This window comes from Manis javanica, chromosome 4, assembly GCF_040802235.1.
Source record: "Manis javanica isolate MJ-LG chromosome 4, MJ_LKY, whole genome shotgun sequence".
NCBI lineage: Eukaryota > Metazoa > Chordata > Mammalia > Pholidota > Manidae > Manis > Manis javanica.
The window spans coordinates 72,929,497-72,956,999 of record NC_133159.1 but is presented as its reverse complement, the minus strand read 5'-3'; the positions used below and the strand labels follow the sequence as shown (position 1 = coordinate 72,956,999).

General features: G+C 36.9%; 1 protein-coding gene across 9 annotated transcripts in view; it reads right to left on the bottom strand.

Annotated features, from left to right (window-relative positions):
* Positions 1 to 5,199, bottom strand: part of SH3GLB1 (SH3 domain containing GRB2 like, endophilin B1) — a 32,273-nt gene extending 27,074 nt beyond the window's left edge. For 5 of the 9 annotated variants that reach the window (XM_037012451.2, XM_073234239.1, XM_037012453.2 and 2 more), the window contains exon 1: positions 4,822 to 5,135. In XM_037012451.2, coding sequence (XP_036868346.1) covers positions 4,822 to 4,893 — 72 coding nt within the window. In that variant the 5' untranslated portion in view covers positions 4,894 to 5,135. Of the gene's footprint in view, positions 1 to 4,821 lie in introns of all 9 variants that reach the window. The other 4 variants (XM_037012450.2, XM_073234238.1, XM_037012452.2 and 1 more) reach the window with 1 other exon arrangement.
* Between the last annotated feature and the right edge of the window lie 22,304 nt (positions 5,200 to 27,503).

The window sequence follows — 27,503 nt, the reverse complement described above, 5'->3', positions numbered from 1 at the left end:
ATAATAACAGAATGTATGGGCTTTGAGTGTTATATTTATTAGAATTTGAGAAAAATGGTAAAGTTATTGCAGTTTAAATTCAAAGGGATTTCAGAAGGGCTTGAGAGAGTGTTTAGCCAAGTTGGAACTTCCTCCAGAAGCTAGTTGAGGACAGCATCATAGTCATCCTTCACACCTCCAACTTAGATGTATCATTACACTTGCTAAATTAAATGGGATATCAAGACCATACTTGCAACTAAAATTTAAGACTTTTTTCCCCTTCAGAAAAAAGCCAGCATTCATGAAGTTCACAGTGTAATTTCAATAGTTCAAAGGAAATGTTAGAAAATTAAAATGAATCCCTTAATTTAGTTTGAAAATATTTTTAAAGAAGGTATATGCTCTTATTCTTAAGATAGTGAGGCAAAGTTTTGCTTCACTACTGAGCTACAGATGTGCCCAGTTTTCAAATAAAATGTGAGAACAATAATGCACAAAATTGTTATTTACTACAAAGAATAAAAGACTTCATTATAACAAGTTGGGACCCAACTATGAAATCTTTGAAGGCAGCAATTGGATCTCATTTATCTTTGTCTCCTTCATTGCCAAGTACCTGGGAGGTACTTAATAAATGTACGTTGAATTAAACAGTTTATTATTTTAGAGAGGCATTAATCAGCTTCAAGGTCAGGAGATAAAATTTTAGAAAAATACTAATGAAAACGGCAAAATTATTTAACATGCTAAATGATTCAAAGAGTAAACTTTGTATATGGATACTACTTATATGGCTAAAATGATATAAAAAAATTAAAAAGAACCCTGTTGGATGTTGTGAGAGGTAATATGAAATAAAGAGTTGATTCCTTAGGACATACAATCTTATTAAAGATGTGAAAGCCATAAAGTAATAGAATTTAAGCACTCCATGGGACTTTACATAACAGTTCATCAGAAGAAAACGCCACATAATCATATAGAATTGAAAAATGACACAGGATTTCACATTAAGCTCCTGTGGTCTGAGGTGGACTTTAAGTTGTATCTTGAGAGAAGGAAAGACAACAGAGAGGTGGCAGAGGGCATCCAAGATGAGTTTAACTGTACGAACAAAAGTCTATAGAGTTAGAAAAGTACAAGATACTTTAGAAATAAAAAAGTAATTTGATAAGAATGCTGTCTTTATATGATTGGCTGGAATCAGAAAAGAGGCTGGAAGGGAGTATTTTATGCTCAACTAAGTAGTTTAAACCTAAATGATAGATTCTAAGAACTAATAAAGGGATGTTAGGACACTTAACTAATAAGGTAACAATTTATTGAGGATAAATTAAGTTTTGTATTCTACTGTTTTGAGGGAGTAAGAACAACAAAAGCACCCAAATGGACTGTTAAATAAGGAATGAATATTCCTATTCATTTATACATTTTACCTTAATATTCTTCTTAAAGTACCATGGAATATAAACAAATTTTAGAAGAGAGTGGAAAGATGAGACAAATTTATATGCTTTTACATTTTGATTTTACTTTTTTAAAAACAGGGAACATGTTTCATTTTTAACTTAAAATGTTTTAAGTAAAATGAAAAAGTGTATGGCCATTGGGCAACCAAAAAATGACCTGTTCTGTAAGGTATGATTTGATTTCAATAGAAATTTGTCGTGAGTAACTGGCATAGCTCTATGTTATTTTCAGCATGAAAGTTGGCATTTTGGCACTATACTTATGTCAACTCAATTTGGAGTTGGAATTCAGTGATTGACTAAATACTGAGATGACAAAGCAGTGTTTTGTTGAAAATTACCACACAACATTCCAAATTTCACATTACACTTTGGAACCATCTTTTTTTCTTATGTATATTATTTTTAAAAGTATTGCGGAAAATGTCAAATATATGATTATAATGGTAGAATGAAACCTCATGGACCCACAATCCAGCTTCAACAACTATTAACATTCTGCCAGTGTTGTTTCAACCACACCCCTTCACTTCATGGAGTTTTCACACGGAAGAAATGATAAAAATCTATTTCAATTACTTTTTAGAAGTCAAATTTACATAATCACTTAGCTATTACCATATATAAAGGGGGTTAATAACATCTAACTCACATACTTACAGAAAGGACTGGACAGAATAGCTCAAATGCCTAGCAAAATGTTTTGTTTGGCAAAGTTTTTTCACAATACAGTTAGCTATTACCTTGCTCTAGTTCTACCATTCTTTGGCCAAAAACCGAAATAATTTAAAGCAATTCTTCCATATTATAATTCATACATTAATATTTCAGAATACGCCTCTAACAGATAACAGATTTAATATAAGAAGACACACTAGAGAAGCTCATTCCTCCTGAAATTTTACCCTTGTTAGTAAATGGCTCATGCCAAAACCTCAGAGTCATCCTTGACTCATCATTCTCCCTTACCCCAGAATCTGACAGGCAATACTGGATAGATTCTGAACCTCACCTGCTGTCACTCGAAGTTCACATCATATTTTGCCTATTGATGGCCACAGCTCCCTAACTGGTCTCCCTAGTGCTCCTGTGACCTCGGAGTCTTTGCATTTGTTCTCTCTGCCTGAATGCTTTTACTTCCTTGACATGTCTTCAAATTCGATCTATACAACATGTTAACATCTTCTACCCCTGACATTAATCTATCCCCTGTGGCCTTTTTCTCCATTACCACCTAATGTATTTACGAGTCTGTCCTCTCCTGCTAAATTGTAAACCCTGAAAGAGCAGATATTTGGTTAATTCACTGCTGTTATCAACAGTATCCAAAATAGCAGTGACAAGAAGACACAGAGTAGGCACTTAAATATTTAAGACTGAAAATTATTTGACAGCTAACAGATTAGGATAATATTTAAAAAAAATTTTCTACAGTATTTGAAACAATGAGTTATTAAAATTCATCCAGAAAGTGTATCGTTTGGGAGCTGTGCCAGATTTATTTTTAAAATCAAGCCGGACAATTTAAATCAAATTCTAGTATATATGCCCTATTTAAGCAGTATGAATTATACCTGAAAACATACCTAACTGTATTTAAAAGAGTGGCATTAGTGTCAAATCTGTATTCACACCTAGAATAAAAGGAAATCAGCACCAAAAACAAAGAATCCCAAACTCTGGCTCTCCTGCAGTCAATATTATATCTCACAAACCAAAATTATTTTCACACCCTCAATCACTCATTCTTCCTGCCCTTTGTCTTTGAACTATGACAAGGGGGCTAATTTACATCAAGAAATTATTTTAACTATAAAGTTCAATGTCTTTACAATATACTTCTTATTTCATTGGAGGAGGCGGAGAAAACGTTAAGGCAGCTAGCTTATTATTCACCATGCAGATTTTGGAACTTGAAGTCAAGACTTCTCATCCATTAAGTGTTAGTTGCTTAAATGCTGTTGAAATGCTCAGATTGTACTAGAAGATCTTTAGGTCTCTCTAGGCTGTAACATTCTGTTAATATATATATATATATATACACTAAACTTGGCAACGCTTGCCCAAGAAGAGAGAAACAGCTTCTAGTAAGCATTTGGCTATTTATTAGTCGTGCAAGTTAAGCACATTATTTACCTCTCTGAGGCTCCTTACTTATATATAAAAGGGAGTTAATAACATCTATCTGGCAAACTTACAGAGAGGACTGGAGATAATAGCTCAAATGCCTAGCAAAATGTTTTGTTTGAGATTGTTTTTTCACAATACAGTTAGCCATTACCTTGCGCTGGTTGTACCATTCTTTTGCCAAGAATTGTGCAATTTGAGATCAACTATGCCAATAAAATTGGGGTAGAGAAGAAAAGGAAAGCAATAGAGCAATACAACTGATTTACATTTCAGGGTCGATACAGTATGTAGATTAGAAAACTATTTTTGTTTTTAAAAAAGAGAATGTTGCTGCTACAGTGTGTCATTTAACTTCAACACCAGATTGTTTATAATCCATGTGTTGAAATTTACATCTGCTCCAGGATTTAAGTGAGTTGGCATCATGTAGGTGACGACTGCAGAAAACTCTCCCCTACTAATGACATTTCCTAGACTGCAAGATACCGCAACATAAATTTCCCCTTCCAATGTATCCGAAACGTTAACGCTGTGACTATAGGCCTAACACGATTCTCCCCCGTCTCCCTCTCTCCTTGCCATGCTGCCGATGCTTCTCATTTTGAGAATGGGTGAGAATCCCCAAACTCCAGGTTTTCCGTGGCCTTGGCACAGTCTGGACGCCAACCGGCGATCTCCATTTCTCCCGCAGACTGCCAAGCCCAGGACCGTCCTTTCAGGGAAGGTGGGGGGGGCAGGAGGGAAACTGTTGGCAGCTCTTTGGGTTGAGGGGCAGGAAAAGGACACTTCCTTCTTGGACTCAACAGGGAGGGTGAGAGGGACCGAAGGGAAGGGTGGGGGTGGTGCAAGAATGGCCCATCTGTCGGCCACCCCGCGGGGTTCGCAAGGCCTCCACCTCAGCGGGAGGAGGTCACACGAGCCCTGGCGTCGTGGGTCAGGAAGGCGGACGGTGCTGCGCCTCCACCCAAGGCCGACCTCAAGGTGTCTCCCAGGGGCAGGAGGAACACCGGCCCCATCCTCACCCCGCTTCCGGGGCAGCGGCGGTTGGGCAGGAGCGAGAAAGACAACGGCCGCCGAGCTCGGAGAGGCACCAGGCCGCGCCCACAAGCCGGCTCTGGGGCCGGAGGAGGCCGGGGGTTCGCGGGCAGCTGAGGGAGGGCGGCGCCGCCGCCTCGGGCCGGGCGCCCGGCTGCCCTTCCTGGGTTCCCGCCGCGCCACCGCCCTTTCCCCACCGCGGTACCTGCACGGCACGACTGAGGAAGGTGCCCGCGTCGGCCGCCAGCTTTTTCACGTTGAAGTCCATGATGTTCATCTTGGGCGGCAGCCGAGCGGAGCCGCCGACGGACCTAGCGGGGAGGCGGCGGCGCCCGGCCGGAGTGGCGGGGGTAGACGCGGTGGGTGTATGGAGGCGGCGCCAGGCCCGCCGCCGCAGCTGTCGTTTCCGCGAAGGCGGGGCCAAAGGGTGGGGCGAGGGGCGAGAACGGGCGCCCAGGAGACGGCCGCGCGCCCAGGCGGAGGCTGTCGAGACCTAGGCCAGTTTCGATGGCAGCGCCGCGCGAACGTCCGCGCAGGCCGCGGTTGGCAAGCCGAAGGCTGACGGACCGGCTATCCGGCCGACCCAGGCCGAGAACCCGTCCGAGGAAGAGAGCTCCCCGCCCGGGGCGGAGCCTTTATGGAGGTCATTGCGGAACAGCGACCCCTTCAGAACCTCTGCAGCCCAGCGCCCAAGCGCGCCGCGAGCTCGGCTAGTTCCGCCCGGGGGAGGGTCGCGTTCGCAGCCGACGGTCGCTGCGGCGTTGCAGCGCGTTTGCTGTTACGCCCCTGAGAACCCAGAGCAGAGACAACCCAAGTCACCCTTTTTGTTTTAAGAGAAAATATGGAAATTGTGGCAGAAAATCACAATAGCTATGAAATTGGAACGAACATTTTGTAGCATTCACGCCCCGCTGGATCCCTGACGCCCTGATGGCACTTTTGTAGATCGAACGTTTGTAGAGTAGGGTTGAATGTATTGTCCCTACCGAGCCTGGCGTTCATTTATTCAGCATTATTAAGCATCTGTGTAGCAGATTGAATCAGGGGCCGGAGATAATCATGCTGAACAAGACTCTGTCCCTGCCCTCAAGAAGTTCTCAGTTCCGTTACTTGGCAGCCTTCGGGGACTTGTTCACCCCCACCAGAAGCTCTATGACTATTTGCTGCTTCAGGGACTTTGTTACTGCCTTATGGCAGCCTGCACACGCTCGCTTACAGAATCAACACTAGGCCTACTGTGTGCAAAGTACAGTGCGCAGGACACAGCGCCAGGTGGAGGACACAAAGTATAAGATAGTGAGTGAGAGAGAATAACCCTTAAGCGTTTAGTGTGGTGAATTTTATTAACTAATGAGAATATGATGTGAAGTCTGTTCAAAGTCCCATATTCTGAGTAACTTAAGCAGTTTTCATGAAATAGCCTGTGCTTGAACAAAGTTGAAATGAACAGCGTTGGGGGAGAGACGTTAGTATTTTTTATGTATTTTTGTGTCCTATGCCCTTCTGTTACATTAGGGCTGGGAAAATGCAGGCCCATCAGGCAGTGAAATGAGCTTACATGCATGCTTTAGGGTTTTACTCAAACAGCAGTCACAGAAGTAGCAGCTGTTGTTAAAGGCTGAGAGATTAGCTCTTAAAAGCATTATAAGAAACAGCAGTTAACATGTAAATATTTGTGTTGTTTTATTCTTTGTGTTGGTGACAGAAAGAACCTCTTCTTTCTAAAGTAACTGCAACACAATGAGTCTACTCGACCGGAAGTACTCCATGGATCTTTCATCTCAACCTATTTTATCAAGAAATAAGAAAAAAGAAATATATAATCAGGTATCTTGTTTTTCACTTATCGTTCATTTTAGATTTTCATGTGGAAAAGCACTTACTCTCTTTGCAGATGTCTGTCTTCACATTAAGTATATTTGCCATAATCTATACCCATGTCTACAAAAGGATCACAACACCGAGTCCCGCATTTCAGGAAAAAGCTCTGGATTCTTTTCCTTGAATATGTAGATACTACCAACTTGAAAAAAACATCTTCACTTCTTCTTGTTAAGTCCTCTATAGCTGTATTGTTGTTTCTTTCACTGACAAATTCATAAGACTAGTGCATTGCCTTTACTTCCTTACCATCCATTTCTTGCCTAATTCCGTTCAGTTGGCTTCTACTTCTGTAACTATACCTAACCAGCATTCTTGAGGTTGCTAGTTATCTTCTGGTAAACAGGAATTGAATAAGTAGTTGTAAGTGTGATGAAATGCTAAGGAGGAATTCAGAGTACTCTTAAATACTCATCTCCAGCCTGTAACTAATCTGAACTCTGATTGGGAGGCTTGGTCTTTCTGTCAGGGCTCCAAATCACCTTTTCTGTCCCCTATACTAACTTCTTATTCTAGTAGTACAAGGCATTAGGAAGGCTGTCTTTTAAAGCTCATGCAGTGTTCCCTCCACCCTTCTGACCCATTCCCGGATTAATGTTTTCTCTGTTCATGCTCTAAGCTGCCAACCATTGTTAGGGAAAATTGCATGACCTTGTAGATGGATGCTACTACCAATGCATGATCACCAGCTTCCATAGAACCTTTATAACTACCTAGAAATGCTTTTACTTCTTCCTAATCAACTCCGTTTTACACTATCTGTAGATCTTACAGTAAAACTTTGTTACTTTTCTTAAGATCCTTACCTTGTTCTCATATACCCTTATGCTTTGCCTTTGATACTTTTTCTTTACAGAGAAACTAGAAATCATCAATCTATTTGGTAGGATCTCTTTCATCCAAATTCCCTTACTTCCACCTCTTATTCTTCTCCACACTCCAGCCCCCATTTTTGCGAAATATTTCCATGGAAAAGGTACACAGTTCTGAGTGGAGCTCCTAATCTCTTAATTTTGGCTGCACATTAGCATTACCTGGAAAGCTTAATGTGGCTCTGGGAGGAAGGGAGTTCCCCATCTAAAGCAAGTTCCTCACGAATATGGTAAGAGCAAAGGAAAACAAGGGCAAGCGGTTGGAAATGAAAGGGTTTTTTATTCTCACAGCTGTCTCCCTCCCCTATGGCACTCTGCTCTGAACCCTGGCCTCTAGGCTCTCTCTCAGTGCACTTTAGCCCCTTTCACTCGATTCTCCTACCGAGCTCCTTCTCTCTGGTAATGGGCATGCACTCCGCTTCCACCCGCCGTCCTTTAGGAGCAACTCTGTGGGTGGGTCCCTGGTGACTGGCAGGTGCCTGACCAATTATGTACCAGGAACAGAGGGGAGGAGAATGGCAGTTGCTCTCCACCCCTTACCCCAGATGGGCGATCCTGTGATCAGCCCTCTGCCACTGGGAAACACCACACTCATGTGCGAACAGGCTCTTACATGTACACAACAGCCACTATCAAGGCCAGGCAGGAATCCTGGTTAGAAAGTTCCATTTACACCACATTTAAGCAACTGCTAATGCCTAGACCCCACTGCCAGCATGTGGACTGAGCATTGGCATGTTTAGAGGTATCCCCAGGTGATTCTAATGTGTCGTCAAGGTTAAAAATGAACCTATTATCCTCTGAGGACTCAATCCATCAGTCTTTACTCTTTGCCCACATATAGATTCCATTTCACTTATGGATTAAGTTTTTCAAAAGCAGCAACCATTTCTTACTCATTTTTATATTTTTTATGGTACAAAATACTGGCAACATAGTAGAATCTCAAATAACTTGTTAAATGAATAAAGTAATTAAATTAAGATGTATACAGTTCTTTTGTGACCTCCTCCTCCCCAACCATAATTTCCAACTCCAGATTCAGTATTTGTGCTGCTGAGACAATTGTAGTTTGCTTTTCTTCTTGGGTTTCCTATAATGATAAATTGAATTAAATGCACCAAGTCACCTAAGCTAGAATTTTTACTTTGCTTTGACTTTTTCCTCTTACTTCCCATTTCTGATTAATCAAGTCCTGACGTTTTTTTCTGTTTCTAATCTTCATCTTTTTATTTTTAAATTGAGATATGGTAACATTAGTTTCAAATGTACAACATAATGGTTTGCTATTTGTATATATTGTGAAATGATTACCACAGTATGTCTAGTTAACATCCTTCATCTTACATAGTTATACAATTTTTTTTCTTGTGATGAGAATTCTTAAGATCCATTAGCAACCTTTAAATATGCAATGCGCTATTATTAACTGTAGTGTCCATGCTATACATTACATCCCCATGACTTATTTTATAACTGGAGGTTTGTATCTTTTAAACCTGTTTACCCATGTCTCTCCAATCTTCCTCCTTGCAACCACCAGTCAGTTGTCTGTGTTATGAGGTTGTTGTTTTTTGTTTTTTAAGATTCTACATGTAAGTGAGATAATAAGGTATTTGTCTTTGTCTGACTTATTTCACATCATAATGATGTTGAGGTGCACCCATGTTGTCATAAATGGCAATATATATTTTTTTGGTTGAATAATACTCTATCATATATGTATACCATGTTTTCTTTATCCATTCATCCATTAAGGGACATTTTGGTTGTTTCCATATCTTGGTTATTCTGTATAATGCTGTGATAAACATGGAGATGCAAATATCTTTTTGAATTAATGTTTTTGTATTCTTTGGATAAATAACCAGAAGGGGAATTGATAGATCATATGTTAGTTCTATTTTCAGTTTTTTGAGGAACTTCTATATTGCTTTCCAGAATGACTGTACCAATTTACATTTCTACCAACAGTGCTTATTCCCTTTTCTCCACATTGTCCATCACATTTGTTATTTCTCGTCTTTGTAATAGAAGCCATTCTAACTGGTATAAGGTGATATCTCACTGTGGTCTTGATTTGCACTTACCTTATAATCAGTGATGTTGAACATCTTTTCATGTACCTGTTGGCCATCTGTGTGTCTGAAAAAATGTCTATTCAGACCTCTGCCAATTTTCAAATTTTATTTTATTTTTTGCAACTGAGTTGTATCAGTTTTTAAAAAAATATATTTTGGCTATTAAACCTTTACCAGGTGATATGACTTAAAAATATTTCCTCCTACCTAGTAGGTTGCCTTTTCATTTTGTTGATGGTTTCTTTTGCTGTGCAGAAGTGTTTTAGTTTCAGGTAGTCTCAGTGGTTTATTTGTGCTTTTGTTGCTCTTGCTTTTGGTGTCTGATTAAAAAAATCATTGCCAAAACCTGTATCAAGGAGCTTACTGCCTATGTTTTCTTCTAGGAGTTTGATGTTTTCAATTATTACACTCAAGTCTTTAACCCATTTTGAGTTAATTTTTGTATATGGTGTAAGATGATGGTACAGTTTCATTCTTTTGCATGTGGGTGTCCAATTTTCCCATTACCATTTATTGAAAAGACTATCCTTTCCCTTTGTAATTCTTGGCCCCTTTGTCATAAATTAATTGATCATGTATGTATGTATTTATTTTTTGTCCTTTCTAATCTGTTTTTTTAATCTATGTGCCTGTTTTTATGCCAATACCATACTGATTTGATTACTGTAGCTTTGAAATATAGTTTGAAATCAAGAAGCACGATGCCTTCAGCTTTGCTCTTCTTTCTCAACATTACTTTGCTATTTGGAGATCTTTTGTGTTTCTATATAAAGTTTAGGATTGTTCTATTTCTGTGAAAAATGCCATTGAAATTTTGAAAGGGCTTTGAGTAGTATGGGAATTTTAACAATAGTGATTCTTCTACTCTATGAGTATGGAATATCTTTCAATTTATTTGTGTTATCTTCAAATTCTTTCATTAATGTCTTGTAATCTTCAATATACACATCTTTCACCTTGGCTAAATTTTATTCCTAAGTATTTTATTCTTTTTGATGCAGTTGTAAGTGGGATATATTTCTTAATTTCTCCTTCTGATAGTTCATTGTTACTGTGTAGAAACACAACAGATTCTTGTATATTAATTTTGTATCCTTCAAGTTTACTGAATTCTTTTATTAGTTCTAACAGCTTTTTTTTCTTTTTGATGAAGTCTTTAGGGTTTTCTACATATAATATAATGTTATCTGTAAATTGTGGTAGTTTTACTTCTTCCTTTCCAATTTAGATGTCTTTTATTTCTTTTTCTTGCCTAATTTTTTTGGCTAAGACTTCCAATACTATGTTGAATAAAAGTGGTGACAGTGGGCATCCTTGTTCTGCTCCTGATCTTAGTGGAAAAGCTTTCAGCTTTTCACTTTTGAGTATGATGTTAGCTGTACACTGTCATATATGGCCTTTATTATGTTGAGGTACATTTCCTCTATACCCACTTTGTTGAGAGTTTTTATCATAAATGTATGTTGAATTTTGTCAAATGCTTTTTCAGCATCTATTGAGATGATCTTATGATTTCTATCCTTCATTTTGTTGATGGGTATATTGTGTTGATTGATTTACATATACTGAACCATCCTTGCATCCCTAAAATAAATCCCACTTGAATATGGTGCATGATCCTTTTAATGTATTTTTAATTCATTTTTCTCATATTTTATTGAGGATTTTTGAATGTATGTTTATTAGGGATTTTGGCCTGTAATTTTCTCATCTTGTGGTGTCCTTAACTGGCTTTGCTATAAAGATAATGCTAGCCTTGTAAAATGAGTTTGGAAACATTCCCTCTTCCTGTATTTTTTGGAAGAGTTTGAGAAGGATTATTTCTAATTCTTCTTTGAATGTTTGGTAGAATTTACCAGTAAGGCTGTCTGGTAATGAACTTTTGTTTGTTGGGAGGTTTGTTTGTAATTACTGATCAGTCTCCTTACTAATAATTTGTTTGTTCAGATTTTTTATTTCTTTGTGATTTGGTCTTGGTAGGTTGTATGTTTTTAGGAATTTATCCATTTCTTCTAGATTGTCAAATATGTAGACATACAATTGTTCATAGTAGTATCTTAAGATACTTAGTATATCTGTGATATCAGTTGTAACATCTCTTCCATTTCTGATTTTTGTTACTTTAGTCTTATGTCTTTTTTTCTTGGTGCATCTAGCTAAAGGCTTGGCAATTTTATCTTTCTAAAGAACCATTTCTAAAGAATTAGTTTGATATTTTCTATTGTTTTAGTCCCTATTTCATTTATATCTGCTCTGATCTTTGTTATATCTTTCCTTCTACTAACTTTGGGATTTGTTTGTTCTTCTTTTTCTAGTTCCTAGCGGTGTTAAGCCGAGTGATTTTTATAAGATTTTTCTTGTTTTGTTTTGTTTTTTTCAGGTAGGTAAACATATATTGTTATGAACTTCCCTTTTAGAACTGCTTTTGCTGCATCCTGGATTTTTTGGTGTGTTGCATTTCCATATTCATTTATCTCAAGATATTTTTTAATTTCTTCTTTGATCCATTAATTCAGTAGCATATTGTTTGCAGTCCACATATTTATGAATTTTCCAGCATTTAGTTTCATGCTACTGTGGTCAGAAAGGATGTTTGATATGAATTCAGTCTTCTTAAATTTATTAAAGCTTGTTTTGTGGTCTAACATGTGATCTATCCTGGAGAAAATACCATGTGTATTTGAGAAGAATGTGTATGCTGTTGCTTTTGGATAGAATGTTCTGTTTATGTATATTAACTCTATCTGGTCTAATGTGTAACTTAAGGCCGGTGTATTGATTTTGTGTCTGATCTTTCCTTTGAGGTAAGTGGGGTTTTAAAGTCCCCTACTATTTTGTATTGTTAAGTATTTTTCTCTTACGTCTATTAATATTTGCTTTATATATTTAGGTGCTCCTATGTTGGGTGCGTAAATATTTACAAATACAATATCCTCTTGTTAGATCAACCCCTTTATTATTATGTAATACCCTTGTCTCTTATCGTCTTTGTTTTAAAGTCTATTTTGTCTAAGTATAACTACCCTAGCTTTCTTTTGGTTTCCATTTGCATGGATATTTTTTTCCATCCTTTCCGTTTCAGTCTGTGTGTGTCCTTACATCAGAAGTGAGTCTCTTGTAGGTAGCACATAGATGTAGATGGTTCTTTTATTTTATCCATTCAGCCACTCTGTGTTTTTGATCAGAGCATTTAGTCCATTTACATTTAAAATAATTATTGATCAGTATGTACTTATTGCCATTTTGTTAATTGTTTACTGTCTGTTTTGTGGTTCCCCTCTGTTCCTTTTTCTTTTCTTGTTCTCTTCCTTTGTGGTTTGATGACTTTCTTTAGTGGTATGCTTGGATTCCTTTCTCGTTATCTTTTGTGTGTCTACTATAAGATCAAACTTCATGGTTTTCCTGAGGCTTACATATAACAACTTGTATGTTTAGCAGATATTTTAAGTTGACAACAGCTTAAGTTTGATTGTATTTTAATTCTCTACATTTTCACTCCTGCTCCCATTTTATGTTCTTGATGTCACATTTTACTTTTTTTTTTTTTTTTATCTTGGGTGTCCCTTAACTAATTATTGTAGCTATAGTTATTTTTTACTACTTTTATCTTTTAACCTTCCTACTGGCTTTAATGAATTATTAATCCCTACTTTTTTTTTTTCAGAGGGCATCTCTCATATTTATTGATCAAATGGTTGTTAACAACAATAAAATTCAGTATAGGTGGGTCAATGCTCAATGTACAATCATTAATCCGTCTCAAGCCTAATTCTCGTCAGTCTCCAATCTTCTGAAGCATAACGAACAAGTTCTTACATGGTGAACGAATTCTTACATAGTGAATAAATTCTTACATGGTGAACAGTACAAGGGCATTCATCACAGAAACTTTCGATTTTGATCATGCATTATGACCTATAAACAATCAGGTCAAATATGAATATTCGTTTGATTTTTGTACTTGATTTATATGTTGATCCCACATTTCTCCCTTTATTATTATTATTATTATTTTTATTTTTAATAAAATGCTGAAGTGGTAGGTAGATGCAAGATAAAGGTAGAAAACATAGTTTAGTGCTGTAAAAGGGCAAATGTAGATGATCAGATGATCAGGTGTGTGCCTATGGACTAAGTATTAATCCAAGCTAGACAAGGGCAGCAAAACATCCACGTATTAATCCCTACTTTTACTTTATATTTACTTTTCTAGTGTAATTTATACTTTTATATGTTTTGTTACTAATTGGTATCCTTTCTTTTTAGTTTAAAGAAGTGCCTTGAGCGTTTCATATAAGTCCAGTTTAGTGATGAAGAGCTCTTTTAACTTTTGCTTGTCTGGAAAATTCTTTATTTCTCCTTCAATTTGAAATAACTTTGCTGGGTGGAGTATTTTTGGTTGGAAGTTTTTTGCTTTCACCACTTTGAATATATCATGCCACTCCCTTCTGGCCTGCAAAGTTTCTACTCATAAATCTGGGGATCGTTTTGTGGGGGTTCCCTTGTATGCAACAAGTTGTTTTTCTATTGCTGTTTTTAAGATTCTTTGACTTTTGACATTTTAATTGTAATGTGTCTTGGTGTGGGTCTCTTAGGTTGATCTTCTTTTGAACTCTCTGGGCTTCCTTGATCTGGATGTTTGTTTCCTTCCCTAGGTTAAGGAAGTTTTTAGCCATTTAAGGGAGGTACTTTCTTATATTTTCCATCTTGTTGTTCAAGTTCTTACTGCCATACAGAGGTCTCCTCTGGTGACAGCTGTAAAAATTAGGGCTCCAAACAAATGTAAAAGCTCTTTTCTGAGAGATACTGGTGAGCTGTAGTCAGGTAGAGGCAAAGATGGCATCCACTAACCTATGTTTCCTGAGACTAGCTCCGTAGGCCTCAGGTGTTTGCCAGTTTTGAAACCTGCCCCTCAGCCTGAAGCTCCAGGGCAAGCAAATAGACCCCTTTCCAGAAAAACTGGGGATATGTTTCAGTATGCTGTCTGTGCAGTGCCCTGGGAGTGGTAGCCTGCCAAGAACTACCTGTCTGATTGCTGCAATCTCATAGGAATACAAGTTCCCCTCTCCTCCAGAGCAAGGCAATCAGGGGTGTCCATTAAGCAGTACTCAATGCAAAAGGTACTAGACATGTAGAAACTCCCTTCTGGGAGATACTGGTGCTCTGGGCATGACAAAGGGACACCACAAAGATGGTGCCTGCCAGCTGTAGTAAAGCAGAGGGAGAGTGTAAAGATGGCACTCACTGGAAAAAGAAAAAAAAAAAGAAAGATTGTGCCTGCTGGTTAAGCAAAACAGAGAGAGAGTGTGAAGATGGAGGCCATCGGTTTCTGTTCCTGGAGAATGTTCCAGCAGGCTCATAGATGTGTGTGTTAAACTAGACACCTGCCCCTCAGGCTTACATTTTATAAGCAAGTGAGCCTCTTTCACTTAAAGTCTGAGTGCTATTGGCTGCCTCTGAGCTGGGTCCTGGGACTGGTGAGTTCAAGTTCATAAACCTTTTAAGAATCATTTCTGAGATTGCTACAGCCATTTGGGTCTCAAGCCCCATTATGTTTCAAAACTAGATGTTTTGGGGGCTTATCTCTCAGATGCAGCTCTTAAAAGTTGGGGTGCCTGATGTGGGGTACAAACGTTTTGCTCCTTAGGGGAAAAGTCCAGGTTTTGAGTTCCCTCTTGTTGTGGGTTGCCATTCTAGGGGTGGGATTTATAGGGGCATTACATCCTGTCTCCTCTACCTGCTTTGATGTGGTTTTCTTCTAATTTGCCTGATGTGTAGTTGTTGCTCAGCCAGTCTTTAGGTATTTTCCAGAGGAAATTGTTCCAAGCATTGCTGTGGACTTGGTGTGTCTGTGGGAGGAGGAGAATTCAGGATCTTCCTACATTGCCACCTTGAACTGGAACCTGTCCTCTTTTAAAACATTTTTTAAATGTTGAAGCAGTTTCAAACTAATAAGAAAGTTGCTAGAATAGTACAAAAACTTATATATATGCTTTGCCCAGAAACCTCATTCAAACTTTGCCTTTATTCCAATGTCTTTGTAGCAAAAGCATCATCACCAAACCAAGCTCAGGCATTGTGCCCAGTTGTCATGTTGCTCAATCCTCCTTGAATCTAGATCCGTTCTTCAGTCTTTTTTTTTTGGCACTCTATCCCTTCCTATTTCTTTCTGAGAGTTAACCACTGTTCTTAAGTTGGCATATTTAATTTCTGTTGTTTTTTTGTACTTTGACTGATTGTACATGTATTTATTTGTTATACCAATAATGGCATTGTATAGTTAAAAAATGAGAAAAATTACCTTTCATGGACTGTCACTGAAAGGCAAATATTCATATCAATACTCTACATTGTTTGAAGATGTATTCATTTGTATTTATATACATGTAAGTGGTAAAAGTGTAAAAACAAGCATGGGAATGAGAAACAGTGAATTAAAAATACTGATTATTTGTGGGAGAAGGGAAGAGAATGGAATTGGAGTTCCACTTGTATGGTTTAAGCTAGTGTACATGGACATTTATTATATCATTTTTTAGACTTTTTTTTTGTCTCTTTGAAATATATTTTAAAAGGGAGGAGAGAGTTTTAAGAAAAAGAGTGATCTACAATATCAAATATTGCACCAGAAAATGAGAACAGGAAATTCCACTGATTTGGATACTAAAAGGCCACTGAATAGGCTCCAGAGAACTGTTTTCCTGGAGAAGAGAGAATGGAAACCTTTCCAGCCTGCCTACATCTGCTCTCATCATTTCTCCTTCTCTCCTGTTACAATAGAAATGTCCTTCTGATCATTAAAGATCAGTCCTTCCCCTGAATGTTCTGGATCCTACCTCCTCCACCTTTTTAGGGCCTATATATTTATGCCTTTTCTTTTCTGTATTTTCATTTCTCCCTTTCTACAAGTTCCTAACCAGCATTTAAACATGCTTATGTCTCCCCTATTTTTAAACTTCTCTTCCCCTAAATTACCACAAAACCAAATAATTCCTTTGTTCACTCTCAGAACCTTATTCTAACCACTGTGTTATTTCCTTCCCATCTCAGTCAACATCTTAAAAAAATTATCTCCAATTAGTGTCTCAATTTACCTCTGAAACCACCCTAATGTAGTAACTTTCCCACCATTCCATAAAAATTATTCTCCTTCAGGTCACCAGTGATTTCTCTGTGTTGACATTTTACCATTACTTTGTATTCTGCACCACTTCCTTCTCATCCATCAGAAATAAATGTAGTATTTATTGAGCATTTACCAAATGCCAGGCAGTGTATTTCATGTGCATTATTTCCTTCTTAAAAACTTTCTTCCTTTTGCTTCCTTGACCTAGCTCTCTACTAATTTTGCATCTACTTCTGAAGTAGGTCCTCTGGTTTCTTTGCTCATCTTCATCTCTTTGGCTTTTACTAGATGAAGTTCTCCAAGGCATCATCCTTATTCCTCTACTCTTCTCACTTGATGCCACAGGAAATTGCCTCCATTCACGTACATCTATCTCTGCACAGATGACTCCCCATTTTATTTTCCTTCCATCCGTTAATATTTCAGCATGTAATTCTTTAAAAGATAAGAACTCTTTTTTTGTTAAACATAACCACAGTACCATTACCATACCTAAAACTAAAACTGACAATAATTCCTAATATTAGCAACTACCCAGTCAGTGAGCAATTTTCCAGTTGTCTCATAAATATCATAAAATTTTCTAAATTTTTAAAATTCAGGTTCTAACCAAGTTACTCTTTTGATTGAAAACCTTTGGGGGTTTCTCAATATTCTTAGTATAAAGAACAAAATTTGTAACCTGTGCTACAGATCTTCATGATTTTTTCAAGTTTATCTATTCAGCCAGATCAATAGAATCAAAGCTAGAGATTTAAACTTTAGTTTCACATCCATTATCTTGAGTTAACATTCAACTGGTAATAGGTCAAAAAAGGAATTGAAACACTCATGGAGAAACTGTGTTTTTTGGAGTTAGTTTTGAAAAAAAGGAGGGATATGAGAGGAATGATTCAGACCTGCCTCAGCTAAGGTAGACATGCTAATGGGAGGGTCTTGATAAATATCATCCTTGGATAGTCTGCCACATGTGCTCCCCAGCAAAGTTAGGGTTTCAGGAAAATCCAATACTTACTGTTTTGTTTTCTTTCCTCTCACTGGACAACTGACACAAGGACAGACTGCCTAGACTGACCTCTTTGCTGTCAGCTAATTACTTTACCTCCAAACATGTACAAACAAGACTCAATCTTTGCATACTCTGCAGTTTTCTTTTCTCACAAGTATTTTTTGCCCTTCACCCTTGACAACAGTCTAAGGACCGTCTCCTTATATCTGAAAAAAAATTTGCTTGCTCATAAGCAGCTAAATGTCTCTGAGTTTTTCTTTGATAGCAAAAGCTAGGTCTTACTTTTAAATCTCTACTGTTTCTCACATTAAGACAGCAACCTATTCAGTTGTTCAAGATAGAAATCCGGAAATATTTTCAATTTTTTCTTGTCCCTCACCCCTAGCTCCCTTCCGATTAATCACCAGGATCTGAATATGCTTTCAAAATACATCTTGAGCACAACCACTGTAGTCTGAGCCAAAACCACCTATTGTTTGGACTATCGAAGTATTCTCCCAATTGATACTAATTGTTTTCCTAAATGTAATCTCCTTGCATTTAATTTCCCCATTGGGTTCTCTGAAACCCATATATCTTATCATATATGTCTCCCGACTTTAAAAAATCCAAATGGCTGTTATGATACCTGTGATAAAATGATAAATTCTGAATTCATAATATGGCCTGCTCTTTCCCACGGCCCTGCCTGATCTGACCCCCGTAGACTTAAACTAGTGCTACTCCCTTGCACCTACAGCGACACTGCCCTCCTGCAGTTCTTGATTCCCTTCTAAAGTCCTTCATAGCTCTAAACACAATTTATGACTTTATTAATTTATATAATGATTATTTAATAACATATCCCTTTGTCTATGAACCTCAAAAGAATGGGGATCATATCTGCATTTTAAAAATTCATGCTTTGAACAAATGAGAAAGTGAGATAAGGTGTATGAGAGCATTTAGTACACTGCCTGATACATAGGCAATAATATAGTTGATTTTACTTTTTTTTTTCTGCCCTAAAACATGCTGTTTTATTAAAACAAAACCAAAAAACTTAAATCTCAAGTTCTGTGGTTTTACAGCCAGGTCTTCCTGAACTAAGCACATAGATTTCCTTTCTCACAGAAAAGTCAATATGCAGGAGGAAGCCATGAAGGGCACAAGGCAATCTGACAAACTGTACTCTGTGTCCAATGATTTTACTTTTTAATATTAATCATTTACATTAGATATTGTTCTTTTTTTTTGTTAAGGTATTATTCATATACACTCTTATGATGGTTTCACAAGAAAAACAATGTGATTATTACATTAATCCGTATTATCAAATCCCCCCCATACACCATTGTAGTCACTGTCCATCACCGAACAAGATGCCACAGAGTCCCTATTTGTCTTCTCTGAGCTGCACTGTCTTCCGCATGACCCCCCACACACCATGTGCATCAATCATGACACCCCACAATCTCTTTCTTCCTCCCTCCCCACAGACCCTCCCCCACCTCCTCCCCTTTGGTCCCTTCTTGGAGTCTGTGAGTCTGCTGCTGTTTTGTTCCTTTGGTTTTGCTTCATTGTTATTCTCCACAAATGAGGGAAATCATTTGATATTTGTCTTTCTCTGCCTGACTTATTTCACTGAGCTTAATACCCTCTAGCTCCATCCATGTTGTTGCAAAAGGTAGGATTTGTTTTTTTCTTATGGCTGAATAGTATTCCATTGTGAGTTCTGTTTCACTTCAGCCTTTTTCTGGTGTTTGTGAGATTTTTGGTTTGAACCAGGTTGCTTTGATGTTTTGTCTTTGTATGTCACTCTCTCTAGCGCCCAGAAGCTCTAGTCTGTGGATCTCCTCAGACCCTGGAGTGATGTCAGGGGTCACAGGGGAGTGGCTTTGGTGCCTTGGGGGAGGAATGAGCTACTCAGCTGCAGCGCCTGTCTCCACTGTCAAAACCAGTGGGCTGAGCACACACGTGTAACCCTCTGTGCTTTGTGTTTGTGCTGCCACAGGCATGGCCTCCCTCTGGCTGGCCTGACACCAGCACTGGGACTGCCGGTTTGTGAGCTGGTGCTGGCAGGCCAGGAGGAAGGCACAGCAGGCTGTGTATCACAGTTGGGGGGCCTTGGAGCTGAGTAACCAGCCAGGGGAATGGAGTGCCTGAAGCTCCTGAATGTTCCCACCTTCTGGGCAGATCACCCCCAACCTTGTCCACCTAATCACTTCATCCGAGCAGCAAACTCCATGCAATCCCCGCCCTTTCAGCAGCCCTTGCAGTGCTAGGAAGTCTCTCAGATCACCCACCTTTCCTTTGTCTCAGTGCAGCTGGATGTGGATCCCTGTTTTCCACAAATGGCTGGAATCTCAGTGTCTCAAAGTATTCTGCCTATCTTAGCTTTCCAACCCCACTAATCTCCAGAGCACCATGCAATGTAGGTTTGTGCTCCCAAAGCAGATCTCCAGGGCTGGGTGTTCAGCAGTCCTAGGCTTCCAATCCCTCCCCACTCTGTTTCTTCCTCCCACCCATGAGCGGGGGTCGGAGAAGGGCTTGGGTCCTGCTGGATCAAGGCTTTGGTGTATATTACCTTTTTTCATGAGATCTGCTCTGTTCTCCAGGAGTATGCAGTCTGGCGCAGCATTCTTTCCTGTTGCTTTTTTAGGATTAGTTTTATTAACTATATTTTCGTTTTATATGTGGTTTTGGGAGAAGTTCTCTGTCTCACCTCTCACACCGCCATCTTTAATCTCCCTTTTCAGATATTGTTCTTTATTTACTGGAATGTTACTAAGATTTTTTTTTTTTGAACCGTGTATTTTAAATCTTTGGGATGGTGACAGTCATTCCACTAGATGTCAGGCTAACCTAAAAAATTAATTGCTGAAAAGTACTGTGCGATTCCAGTGTTCAGTTGAGCTGTTAGGCGATTCCCATATTTTAATGAAGAGAGATGTTTTTGTAGGTACCTTTGAAAATGAGACTGTGGATGCTCCATGATTGTATATTCAATACTTAGGATATAGTTCTCATGTGCTATATAGATGGTTGCAGAGATTTGGGGTTCTTAACCAATGAACTAAACTCTCTAAATAATAAAATATTTATAATATATGATAATAAGATAATAATTGCTGATGTTTATTTAGCACTAACTACATGTCAGACATTTCACTAAATGCCTAATACCTTAATCTTAATTAATTGATAAATTAGGACAGTATCCTGATTAAAAAAACAATTCTGTGAGGTAGTGTTACTGCCCCATTTCTTGAGTTTAAAGTGTTTAAGTAACTGTTGTCAAAAACTCTTATAGAGGCAGCATAACATATAATTATGTATTTATAAAAATAAATATTTATTTATAAAAAATAAAGATATTTTAGTAATGTGGGAGTTGTCAACATTCATTGCCACCTGGAGCTCAGGATTTTGTTTATGTGACAACAAAATAAATGATGTTTTTAGTGGCAGAGATGAGGCACAGTAAAATGAGCATAGATTTTGAATCAGGCAGTCCTTGGTTTGTATCTCATCATCACCATTTACTAGCTTTAGTCTCATCTTAGGCAAATTATTTCACGTCTCTGAGCCTTAGTTCTCCTATCAGTTAAGTGTGGATATAGTATAATGTCTACCTTACAGTGTGTGGAGGAAAGGCTAGATAGGAAAATATATGGAAAGTGCCTACCACAGTGACTGGCATGTAATAAGTTATAGTTCAATAAATCATAGCTTTTACTATTTTTCTTATAAATGTCTTCATCTGAGAATAACAGATGTTCATTTTGTGGATACTATGGGTAAAACCTGTATTTTGATCATGGTAGTAGATCAAGATACATAAGAGCAATGTCAAGTTCATACCTGAATGAACTTAAAACTTATCTATGGACAGTTTCCATGACAAAGATTACTTTCAAAATTTATTGAGAATATTTCCATTGAGGAGCTAAGAATTAAGATCATATATCTTGTACTCAGACAACATTTTTCAAGTACCTTTGGTGCTTGGGTATGGTATAAAGAGGGTAGAGAGAGAAATAAGATTCACTATCATCTTTTCATGTTTGTTACTACTTACTATTTACTAATACTGATACTAATTTACTAATAATGACTTTGACTTCTTGCTTAGAGTCTTTTAATAGCTTCCAAAAATCATCTCTCCATTTCAGTCTCCCTTATACAAGCCTGAAAGATGAATACTGCTAAAAGCGTAACTCAAACTGTCATAGTTTACTCAAGCATCCTCAGTTTCCATAGCCTGCCAAAGTCAGCATACATGAATTTTGGTTAGTGTCACGTTGTAGAATATTTCCCCCATTTTTACTTTAAATATGCCTTTGTATGTATCCAAAGCAAGATACATATAGATATGTGGGAACACAAAGTATTGTCCCAATTGAAGTTTTTACTTTGGAAATATTTATAAATTTATTTAATGGGGTGGAGTGAAATAGATTTTTATTTTATACTTTAATAAATATTTAAAATTCAGGAAAATACAAAGAATAGTCTAAGAACACTCTTATGCTTCTGATATAGGATTAACCATTGCTAATTTTTTGTCATGGCACAGGTTTTTAAAGGGATAAAATATTACTGCTTAAGCTTACACCCTAAGAAACTAAAGACACCCCCTGTCCTGTTTACCTTTTTAGCCCCACTGAAGCTTCCTCTATGAAGAGTTTAATGTGTCTTCTTGCCCTGACAATTTTAAAAATACTTTTGATTACTATATATGTTTACAAGCAAATATGGTATATTTTGTGTGGGTTTTAAATTATGTACATGATATTGTACTGTACCTATCATTCTGTAATTTTCCTTACTTGATATTTTATATTTGAAATCTGTTTAATATAGATGAGAGACAGATATAATCTATTTCTTTTAGCTGTTGCATAGGCTGATATCATGAATACATCATATTTTATTTGTCTGGTCTCCTTCTGTTGGATACTTAAATTATTTACTGTTTTCACTCTAAAAAACCATGCTGTAGTGAACATATCCTGAAATGCAAATATAAGAGTTTCTCTAGGGGTCTACCTATAAGTGTGTGCTTATTTTTTATTTTACAAAATACAACCAAATTGCCTTCAGCAGAAGGTATTTTTTCCTCCCATTTTCAACAAAACTTTATAGATATTATTATTGGGTGGAAATAGTATCTTCATGTTTCTTTTAATCTGCATTTCTCTGGTTATATTTGATATTGAGATTCTTTTTCTAATATGGTTGGTTTTTTAAATTTTCTTCTCTGTAAAGTGCAAGTTATGTCCTTTGCCAAATTTTTTTTTTGTTGAGTTGTTTCTTTATTTTATTCCCCCCTTTTTTTATTGGATCTGAAAATAATGCCATGTATATACCAGGAGGCAAGAACCACTGAGGGTCAATCTTAAAGGATGGCTACCACAAATTATGTTTTTCTTTCTTTTTTATTGAAGTATAGCTGATATACACTCTTATATCGGTTTCAAGTATACAACACAGTGATGTTCAACGGTTACCCATATTGTTATATCCTCACCTCCACTAGTGTTGTTACTATCTGTCAACATAAGAAGATGTTACAGAACCATTGGCTGTATTGTCCATGCTGTAACCATTTCTGTAACCAGCTTATATTATGATTGACAATTTGTGTGCCCTTTTATCCTCTACACACTCCCCACCCTCTCATCCCAACCTCTCACACATGGTAACCACCAGTTACTTCTCATTGTCTATGAGTCTACTTGCATTTTGTTCATTTTTGTTTTGTTTTGTTTTTAGATTGCACAGATAAGTGAAATCATATGGTATTTGTCCTTCTCTACCTGGCTTATTTCACTTAGAACACCCTTTAGATCCATCCATGTTGTTGCAAATGTCAGGATTTCTTTTCTTTATGGATGAATAATATTCCATTGTGTATATGTACCACCTCTTCTTTATCCATTCATCTATTGATGAACATTTTGATTGCTCCCTTATCTTGGCTATTGTAAATAATGTGGCAGTAACATAAGGGTGTATCTATCTGTTCAAATCAGGGATTTTGTTTTCTTCAGGTAAATTCCTAGGAGTGGAATTACTGGGTCATATGGTACTTCTATTTTTTGTTTTTTTCAGAAACCTCCATACTGTTTTCCACAGTGGCTTCACCATTCACATTCCCAATAACAGTGTAAGAAAATTGCCTTTTCTCCACATCCTCACCAACACTTGTTATTTCTTGTCTTTTGAATAGTGGCCATTCTAACTGATATGAGGTGACACCTCATTGTGGTTTTGATCTGCATTTCCCTGAAAATTACCAGTGGTGGAATATCTTTTCATGTGCCTGTTGCCCATCTATATTTCTTTGGAAAAATGTCTGTTCAGGTCCTCTGCCCATTTTTTAATCAGGTTGTTGTTTTTTTGGTGTTGAGGTGTATGAGTTCTTTGTATATTTTGGATGTTAACCCCCTTATTACGTAATCATTTAGGAATATGTTCTCCCATACTGCAGGTTGCCTTTTTGTTTTATTGATGTTGTCCTTTGCTGTACAGAAGCTTTTTAGTTTGATATAGTCCCACTTGTTCATTTTTTATTTTATTTTGTTTCCCTTGCCCAAGGAGATGTGTCCAAGAAAAAACTGCTCATGCTCATATTCAAGAGACTTTTGCCTATGTTTTCTTCTAAGAGTGTTATAGTTTCATGTCTTACATTTAGGTCTTTATCCATTTCAAATTTACTTTTGTGTATAGAGTTAGACAATAATCCATTCATTCTCTTGTATGTATTTGTCCAGTTCTCCCAACACCAGTTATTGAAAAGAGTTTGTTTTCCCCATTGTATATTTATGGCTTCTTTATCCTATATTAATTGACTATATGGGCATGGGTTAATGTTAATATCTGGGCTTTCTATTCTGTTTCATTGATTCTTGCATCTATTCTTGTGTTGGTACCATACTGTTTTCATTACTGTAGCTTTGTAGTATAGCTTAAAGTCAGGGCACTAATACCCCCAGGTTTATTATTCTTTCTCAGGATGTCTTTGGCTATTCAGGGTCTTTTGTGGTTCCATATGAATTTTAGGATTATTTGGTTTAGCTCATTGAAAAATGCCATTGGTATTTTGATAGGGGTTGCATTGAATCTGTAAATTGCTTTTGCAGGTTGGCCATTTTGACAACATTAATTCTTCCTATCCGTGAGCATGGAATAGATTTCCATTTATTTGTGTCTTGTTTAATTTCTCTAATCTGTTTCTTATAGTTTTAAGGGTACATACCTCTTATGTACTCAAAAAAGGTATTTCATTCTTTTTGATGCAATTGTAAATGGAATTGTTTTCCTGATTTCTCTTTCTGCTAGTTTGTTGTTAGTATATAGGAACACAATGATTTCTGCGTATTAATTTTGTATTCTGCAACTTTGCTGAATCCAGTTACTAGTTCTAATAGTTTTTTGGTGGTTTCTCTAAAGGGTTTTCTATATGTAATATCATGTCATCTGCAAAGAGTGAGAATTTAAATCCTTCCTTAACAATTTGGATGCCTTTTATCTCTTTATCATGTCTGATTGCTGTGACTATGACCTCCAGTACTATGTTAAATAAAAGTGGTGAGAGTGGATATCCTTGTCCTATTTCTGACCTTAGAGGAAAAGCTTTTAGCTTTTTGCCATTAAAGTATGATGTTAACTGTGAGTTGTCATATATGGCCTTTATTATGTTGAGGTATGAACCTCCCTTTATAACCATTTTGTTGAGAGTTTTTATCATGAATGGATGTTGAATTTTATCAAATGCTTTTTCAGCATCTATTGAGATGATCACATGGTTTTTATCTTTCTTTTTGTTAATGTGGCTTATCACACTGATTGATTTACAAATATTATACAGTCTTTGCATCCCTGGAATATATCCCACTTGGTCTTGATGGATGATCTTTTTGATGTATTTTTGAATAAGCTTTGCTAATATTTTGTTGAGGATTTTTGCATTTATGTTAATCAGGGATATAGATCTGTAATTTTCTTTTTTTGTGGTGTCTTTGCCTGGTTTTCATATTAGAGTGATGCTGGCCTCGTAGAATGAGTTTGGAAGTATTCTCTCCTCTTCTACTTCTTGGAATACTTTAAGAAAAATGTGTATGAGCTTTTTAAATGTTTGGTAGAATTCAGCTGTAAAGCTACATGGTCCTGGACTTATTGTTTGTTGGGAGTTTTTTGATTACCAATTCAATTTCATTGCTGGTAATTGGTCTGTTCAGATTCTCTGTTTCTTCCTGGGTCAATCTTGGAAGGTTGTATTTTTCTAGGAATTTGCCTATTTGTTCTAGTTTGTCTAATTTATTGATATATAGTTTTTCCATAGGATTCTCTAATCTTTGTATTTCTGTAGTATCCATTTTGACTCCTCCTTTTTTGTTTCTGATTTTGTTTGTGTACTCTCTCTTTTTTCTTCAAAAGTCTGGCTAGGGGTTTGTCTATTTTGTTTATCTTCTCAAAGAAACAGCTCTTGGTTTCATTGATTTTTTTCTATTCTTTATTATTCTCTTATTTATTTCTGCTCTGATCTTTATTATGTCCCTCCTTCTACTAACAGATTTTCATTTGTTCTCCTTATTCTAGTTTATTTATTTGTGAGTTTAGACTGTTTATTTTGGATTGTTCTTATTTCTTGAGGTAGGCTTGTATTGCTGTGTGCTTCCCTCTTAGAATTTCTTTTGTGGCATCTCACAATTTTGGGCTGTTGTATTTTTGTTTTCATTTGTCTCCATGTTTTGTTTGATTTCTGTTTTGAGTCACTTAATGGTCCATTGATTATTTAGAAGCATATTGCTTAGCCTCTGTGTGTTCCTGTGCTTTTTTGGTTTCTTCATGTAACTTATTTCTGGTTGATCTGATTTATATCTGGTTGATCTGTCAATTAACGTAAGTGGTGTGTTAAAGTCCCCTAGTGTGAATGAATTCTAGGCATTTTCCCTCTTTAATTATGTTAATATTTGTCTTACATACTTAGATGCTCCTATGTTGGCTTCATAGATATTTAAAATTGTTATATCTTCTTATTGGACTGATCCCTTTTTATTAAGTTAAATCCATGTTTCTCTCTTTTATTTCTTTGTTTTAAAGTCTATTTTGACTCATATAAGTACTGGTACTCCTGCTTTTTTCTCCCTATTAGTTGTATGACATATCTTTTTCCATCCCTTCATTTTAATTCTATGTATGTCTTTAGGTCTGAAATTAGTCTCTTGTAGGCAGCATACAGATGGATCTTGTTCCTTTATTCATTCTGCCACCATATGTCTTTTGATTGGTGCATTCAGTCCATTTACATTTAAGGTAATTATTGATAGGTATGTACTGATTGCCATTTTGTTAATTGTTTTCTGATTGTTTTTGTTGTTCCTTTCTTACTCTCTTATACTCTTCCCATTGTTTGATGACTTTCCTTAGTGTTGTAATTGGATTTCTCTTTTTAAATTTTTTGTTACAGACTTTAGGTTTGTAGCTTCCATAAGGTTCATGGATAGCTTTCTAACTATATAACAGTCTCTACTAAGTCAATAATCACTCTATTTCAAACACATTCTAAAAGTACTTTTTTTCTTCTTTCTTCTCCACACTATGTATAAGATGTCATTGTCTGCATTTTTTTGTGTATCCCTTCACTGATTTTGTGTATAATTGGTTTTACTACTTTTGTTTATTGTTTTGTTTTGGTTTAATTTCATACTTGCATGGAAATTCAATGGTCTACTACATTTACTGTGGGTTTATTTTCACTGGTGAAAATTATTTTGGTTTAAGAACTTTTCCATCTACAGAAGTACCTTTAACATATCCAGTAATGCAGGTTTAGTGATGATAAATTCCCCTTTGTTTATCTGGGAAGTATTTAATCTCTCAATTTTGAATGATAATCTTACTGGGTAGATCATTCTTGGTTGAAGGTCC